The sequence below is a fragment of the Carlito syrichta genome, unplaced genomic scaffold (genome assembly GCF_000164805.1).
Source record: "Carlito syrichta isolate Samal-C Ts95f unplaced genomic scaffold, Tarsius_syrichta-2.0.1 Scaffold104777, whole genome shotgun sequence".
Lineage (NCBI taxonomy): Eukaryota > Metazoa > Chordata > Mammalia > Primates > Tarsiidae > Carlito > Carlito syrichta.
In genome coordinates this window covers 19,639-26,078 of record NW_007048873.1, presented here as the reverse complement: position 1 = coordinate 26,078, position 6,440 = coordinate 19,639, and the positions used below count along the sequence as shown (strand labels likewise).

General features: G+C 58.4%; 1 protein-coding gene across 1 annotated transcript; it reads right to left on the bottom strand.

The window, feature by feature from the left end:
• Positions 1–4,064: 4,064 nt before the first annotated feature.
• TMEM190 (transmembrane protein 190) lies at positions 4,065–5,278 on the bottom strand. Its single transcript, XM_008066098.1, has 5 exons — positions 5,221–5,278; positions 5,103–5,138; positions 4,555–4,680; positions 4,384–4,468; positions 4,065–4,293 (listed from the first exon to the last, which is right to left on the bottom strand). The coding sequence occupies exons 1-5, from the start codon at positions 5,276–5,278 to the stop codon at positions 4,065–4,067; spliced, it is 534 nt and encodes a 177-aa protein (XP_008064289.1).
• Positions 5,279–6,440: the final 1,162 nt, after the last annotated feature.

The window sequence follows — 6,440 nt, the reverse complement described above, 5'->3', positions numbered from 1 at the left end:
TGGAGACCCGCCCCCGCTCCAGCCCCCCGCGCGCCGGGCCGTGTGGGGCCCTCGCGTTGCAGCTGGGTCTCTAAGGTCACTGCTGCTACGGTTCCCGCTCCATGGGGGAGGAAGCTGAGGCCCAGAAGGGTGCCACCTTTGCCCGAGGCCCCACGCCGCGCAGGCGGAGGAGCCGGGAGTCTCCTGACATGTAGTCCTGACAGGAGAGAGAAGGCCCAGCCGAGGCAGGAGTGAGGCCACCGCCCGTTCACTCCCCTTTCTCTCCTCCACCTTATGTCCCCTTTCCAAACACATCTCTCCGACTTACCGCCGCCCCCTGCTCAAGGGCCTGCTGTGTCTCCCTCGTGCCCTTTGGTTAGGCTCAAAGCACTCACTGGCACGTGGACCCCCCCACCCACACACATTTCGATTCCATTTCTCCTGCCTCCTCTGCAGTTGTGACATCTCTCAGTCCACAGAGAGCCGGCAGGTCCCTGTTCCTGCTCTTCTCTACGTTGGAGTGCCCTTGCCGTCTCCACTCCAGCCAGGAGCACTCAATGTGTTAAGATCTAATCCACTTTCTCTGCCTTTCTCTGGGTCTTCATATTGTCTGTGTGACCCCTATTGCCGCTGGTGTGACCATCTACTGTGTGTGTCTGTGTTGGCACTGTCTCTCCCCTCTGAAAGGGAGTGTCTTGTGCGTAAGACCTGGGTCTCTGGTGTCTTTGTTCCTAACATTGCCCAGCAAAAAGTGTGAACTCGGGAAAGACTGATGGTTGGGTCGGCAGGTAGCAGGATGGAGGAATAGGTGGATGGATAGATGACTTGGAGGACAGATAAATGGATGGATGGACTGACTGATGGATAGGTGGATGGACTGGTGAATGGATGGGTGGATGGAAGGCTGGCGGACGGATGGATGGGTGGATGGATCAGTTGATGGATGGGTGGATGGATGGATGGATGGAGGGATGGATGGATGGATGGAGGGATGATGGGTAAATGGACTAATGAATGGATGGATGGATAGATGGATGGGTAGATTGATCGATGGATGTGTGAATGGATGGATAGATGTCTGGATGGATGATGGATGGATGGATGGATGGTCAGTTGATGGATGGGTGGGTGGACTAGTGAATGGATAGGATAGGTGGATGGATGGACAGATGGATGTGTGGATGGATGGAAGGATGGGTGGGTGGATAGATGAGTTGATAGATGGGTGGATGTATTGGTAAATGGATGAGTGGATTGAATGGATGGGTGGATGAGTTAGTTGATGGATGGGTGGAGGGATGGGTGAATGGATGGTTGGATAGGTAGATGCCTGGGTTGGTTGATGGGTGGGTGTGGGTAGGTGGTGGGTTGGTGAATGGAGCAGTTGTTGAATGGATGTGGTTGGATTGGTAGATGGGAATGGCGACTGAATCAGTTTCCCAAACAGGGATTTCGTGAAAGAATGACACGCTCCTGGACATTCTCTGCATGTGATGAGTTCACTTTCTCCTATTCATCCAGAGTGCTACTAGTTACACACTATTCTTTGTGCGAATTGTGAAAATGGTCACTCTGGTCATATCTTACGTTCTGTTGTTCAGAAAAGGAAACTAGTTTAAGCCAGGATGAGCAGCCCTATACGCAGGCAGAGCCTGAGCTCACACCACGTTCGGCATAGCTGACCCCACTTGTGGCTGGGCTCAGTGGTTCAGCCTGTAATCCCAGTGCTTTGGGAGGCCGAGGTGAGTGGATTGCCTGAGCCCACAGGTTCATGATCCGCCTGGGCAACTTGGTGAGACCCCATCTCTACAATAAATAAAAAATTAGCCGGGCGTGGTAGTGCGCACCTGTAGTTCCGGCTACTTGGAAGGCTGAGGTGAAAGGATTGCCGGAGCTTAACAGGTCAAGTGCGCAGTGGCCAGGAGCGTGCCACTGCACTCCAGTCTGGGCAACAGAGTGAGATTCCAACTCAAAAAAAAAAAATGACCACTTAATAGTTACCATGGCCCTAAAATCCCCCACATCGTCCACAGGTCTCACACAGCTGGGTGGGCCTCCCTCCTGGGCCTGCCCACCAGAGGCTTGGGCCAGCTCACTTGAGCGTAGCCCCGTCTTCCAAGGAAAACAGGCCCGTTCCAACCCAGGAGTCCTCCTTGCGGGGGAGGGCGAGGTGCTTCCAGCATGTGAAGGACAGAACTGAAACTTTAGCGAGGTGCTCACAGATTCCGGCTCTGGCAGCTTCCCCCCCAAACCTCTCCCCAGCCAAAATGAGCTGAGTAGTGGACAGAGCCCCCATCTTTTGTTAATTCTCCCCTGCCCTTGGGCTCCATTTTCCGTCTCTGCCAGTCTTTATTTCTCTTTGTCTCTGTCTCAGTCTGTCTCCCCAGGTCTCCTCTCCGTCCCTGTGCCTCTGTCTCTACATCTCTCTTTGTGTCTCTCACTCTCTCTGCCTCTCCCTTTCTCACATTTCCCATCTCGTACCTGTGGATCCAGTGAGTCAAAGGCACGCACACATGCACACACATGCTGGGGCCTCCTCAGAAGATGAGGGGGAGATGCAAGCATGAAGGACCAGAGAGGCAAGTGTGTGGGTTACGGTGTGAGAGGGGCGAAGCCAGGGAGGAAGGGTGCCCTCCCTGCTCTCAAGGACCAGGCGGTGGGCCTGCGTCTGACGCAGGGACAGGAGGCGGCCCAAAGCAGTCTCTCATGCCACCCTCCCTCCTACAGGCGACCTCACGGCCCATCTGTCGGGACTGGACTGAGACATGAGGCTGCCCGAGTCAGCTGCTGGCATGACGCCGCTGTCCCCTACCCTCACCTGGATAAACGTCTCTGCTTCCCAGCTTGCATGTCTGTCTGGGGTGTACGGGGCGGGGACTCAGAGGGGCTGAGGTCGCCCGCTTCCTTCCAGGACCTGAGCCCAGGTGGGACCGCCGAGGCCCTGGGGGGGTGGATCTTGGAGCCTGGCTTCATGCTGGCCCTTCCCAGTGGGGAAAGGGGGGATATGTGGGGGGCAAGGACCCCCATCCCAGGCCCTCCCCAACCCCCCACCTCCCTCAACCTGGACTTTGCCGAGTGAGTTTGGGTCCCCCCCAGAAGCACACACAGGGACAGGCTGGACTTGCAAGATGTTTATTGAGGGCCACTAACAGAGTAGCTTGGTGGGGGGACAGCCGCCCCCCTGAAGAAGTGGGAGGGAGGGCTGGACAAGTCTTCTTCTTACAGGAACATGTCCTCAAGGAGTCTGGGGGCTGACGTCACCCGTGGGGACACCCACGTTTTGCAGGAGGAGTGCCTACCCGGAGCCCTGCCATCTGTCATAGGTCAGAGCAGTGGGTGGGAGTCCAGGCACATGGGGGATCAGGGCGCTATCAGTCAGTGATGCCCCCTGAGGAGGGCTGAGACCACGTTGCCATGGCTGTGGCATGGACCGCTCTCCCAGCCCCACACCCCACACACCCCTACCCCCTTACTTCAGACCCCCCTCTCCAGCACCCCACACCTCCAGCCCCGCAGTCCAGGGCTACTGTGATCATAGCTCAGATTCTCTCCCAGCCCAGCTGCCCTGCAGATCACACCCCTCACTTATCCCTCAGACACCCCTCAGCTCACACCCCCATGGCCCAGCCCAGGACCCCCAAAGTTAGCCCGGGTCCCTCTCGGCTCCCATCACCTGCCCCCCCCAGCACTCACGCCTGCCCCTGCCCCCACCTGCCCATAACTCTCAGGAAAGACACGAGGTCAGGCACGGTGGCTCACGCCTGTCATCCCAGCACTTTGGGAGGCAGAGGCAAGAGGATTGCCTGAGCCTGGGGGTTCGAGACTAGCCTGGGCAATTTGGCGAGACCTTGTCTCTCCAATAAACTGAAAAATTAGCTGGACGTGGTGGTGCACACTTGGGGTTCCAGCTACTTGGGAGGCTGAGGTGAAAGGATGGCCTAAGCCCAGCAGGTTGAGGCTGTGGTGGCCATGAGTGTGGCCCTGCACTCCAGCCTGGGCGACAGAGTGAGACTCTGACAAAAAAAAAGAAAAGACATGAGCATCCAAAAGCCATCTCTGTATTGAGGGGGTCCCCCAGGGACACCCTAATCATCGTCTTCCCCGCCCTCTGTGTCCTCGGCCCCTTCTGTGGTCCCTTCGCCCTCGGTGCCCCCTGAGATGTCCAGCCGCTCGGTGTGTATGCTGGCCAAGGACATGGCCTTTTTCTCGCTCATGGTCCCTCGGTCCTTGGAGAGCAGCGAGACCGTCTTCGACAAGTCGCATTTGCCCTTCAAGAACCCTGGCATGTGCACCATGCCCCGGTGCTTGGCCCACCTGGCGGGGAGGGGACACACTCAGCCCAGCCGTCCTACCCCCTCCCCATTCCCGGGTGCCACGGGGGGGGCAGCGCCCAGCCCCACTCACCAGAACAGGCAGGTGCTGCAGATCAGGACCAGGAGGCCACCGCACATCCAGCCCAGCACCTGCATGTGCTTCCGCCGCATGTTCTCTGCACAGAGGAGGGGTCATGAGGCCAGGGCAACCGACCCCTGCCCCTCCCCTGCCCACATGAGGGCCTCAGGCCTCAGCACATACCATCCGGTCGCTGGTGGTAGCAGACGCTGTCGCGATAACAGCATCGCAGGCGCAGGCAGAGGCTGGGGTTCTCCAGAGCTGCCTGGCCCCCACAGCTCTCCCGGTTCCACACATCACCGTCACAGGCTGGGGACCCACCCAGCGGTTGACCTCTTCACTGAGCCAGGCCCAGAAGGCCTCAACACGGGCTCTCAAGGCCAGGGGTACTGGCTGCGTGCTGAGCACTCATTCTGTGCAGGACCCAGGAGGCCAGGCCCCCAGCCCTCCTCCCTCAGACCCGGGAGTCCAGGCCCCAGCCCTCCTCCCTCAGACCCGGGAGTCCAGGCCCCAGTCCCTCCTCCCTCAGACCCGGGAGGCCAGAACCAAGCCCTCCTCCCTCAGACCCAGGGGTCCAGGTCCCAACCCCTCCTCCCCCAGATCCAGGAGTCCAGGGCCCCAGCCCTCCTCCCTCAGACCAGGAATCCAGGCCCCCAGCCTTCCTCCCTCGAACCCAGGGGCCTAATCTGGTCTCCCTCTTCTGATGGACCCGGGGTTTCCCCACTGCTCACTCCATGGATAGAAGAATCCCTGGATTCCGTGTCCATCTGTGAGAGAAAAGGGCTGGTGTCAGCACTGGACGGAGACAGTGGTGGCCCCCCTCGTCCCAGAGTTCATCAGCCCCCTCACCGACTGAGCCCTGCAGGAGCAGGAGCAGGCCCAAAGCCGGGATCCCAGCACCCACCATGCTGCCTCCCCAGACCCCGAGACCTCTGTGGACAGAGGCCTGGAAGGACATCACTGCAGTAACCAGCCCCGCCCCAAGGTTCTGAGTTCTGTTGCTAGGGAGTCCCCTTGGCAACAGGGAAGAAGAGAGGGGTCACAGTGGCCTGGTTGTGGCTGGTTCTGGGAGCTGGGTCTTCAGGGACCTGATGGGGGGGGATCAGGGTTAGAAGACCCCCCTTAGCAACTTCGGTGAGACAGAGAAGTCTGGAAGGGTTGGGGGGTCTGGGACATCTTTTTTTCTTTTTCTTTTTTTTTTTTTTTTTTGAGTTGGATGGAGTCTCACTCTGTCGCCCAGACTGGACTGCAGTGGCCGCTCCCAGCCACCGCAGCCTCAGTCTGCTGGGGCTCTGGCAATCCTTCCGCCTCAGCCTTCCAAGTAGCTGGAACTATAGGCGTATGCTACCATGCCCGGCTATTTTTTATTTTATTGTAGCAAGTTGCCCGGACTGGTCTCGAACCTGCAGGCTCAGGCAATCCTCTCACCTCAGCCTCCCAAAGTGCTGGGATTACAGGGCGAGCCACCAAACCCAGCCTAATTTTTTTATTTATTGTAGAGATGCGGTCTCGCCAAGTTGCCCAGGCTGGTCTCAAATCCCTGGGCTCAGGCAATCCTCTCACCTCGGCCTCCCAAAGTGCTGGAATGGCAGACGTGACCACTGGGCCCAACCTGGACATCTTATCAGTCAGGGAATCCTGAGGGACGAGACCTATGAGACCCTCTTCTTGGGGAATCCCTTTCTTGGCTTCCCAATATCTGATAAGTTGGCTTCAGGTGGCCCAAAGGCTCAGAATAGCTCATTGCTAGGGAGCCTTTCCCCTTAGCAACCGGGGAGGGGAGGTCTTGAGAAACAGAAGGCCTTAGTGAGCCCCATTGTCAGGGAGGTTCCCCCAAGCAACCAGGAGACCTGGAGGGAGGGATGTGGGGGCCAGTTCCCCTGGCCAGAACCTGGGTTGGGGGTCCCAAGTCCCAGGGGGTCTTCAGAATGGCCTTTCATCACTCCCGTCCAGGGAACATTTAAAATGGAAGGGATCTCAGACACAATGGCTCAGCCTGTAATCCCAGTACTTTGGGAGGCCAAGGTGAGAGGATTGCCTGAGCCCACAGGTTCCAGACCAGCCTGGGC

What these genes read in the sequence shown, in the direction of transcription:
- TMEM190 (XM_008066098.1), bottom strand. Translation starts at nt 5,278, where the DNA reads ATGGTGGGTGCTGGGATCCCGGCTTTGGGCCTGCTCCTGCTCCTGCAG. An exon ending in GCTCCTGCAGGGCTCAGTCG is followed by an intron (nt 5,139 to 5,220) that starts GTGAGGGGGCTG and finishes TTTCTCTCACAG; the next exon opens with ATGGACACGGAATCCAGGGA. An exon ending in TGCAGCACCTGCCTGTTCTG is followed by an intron (nt 4,294 to 4,383) that starts GTGAGTGGGGCT and finishes CCTCCCCGCCAG; the next exon opens with GTGGGCCAAGCACCGGGGCA.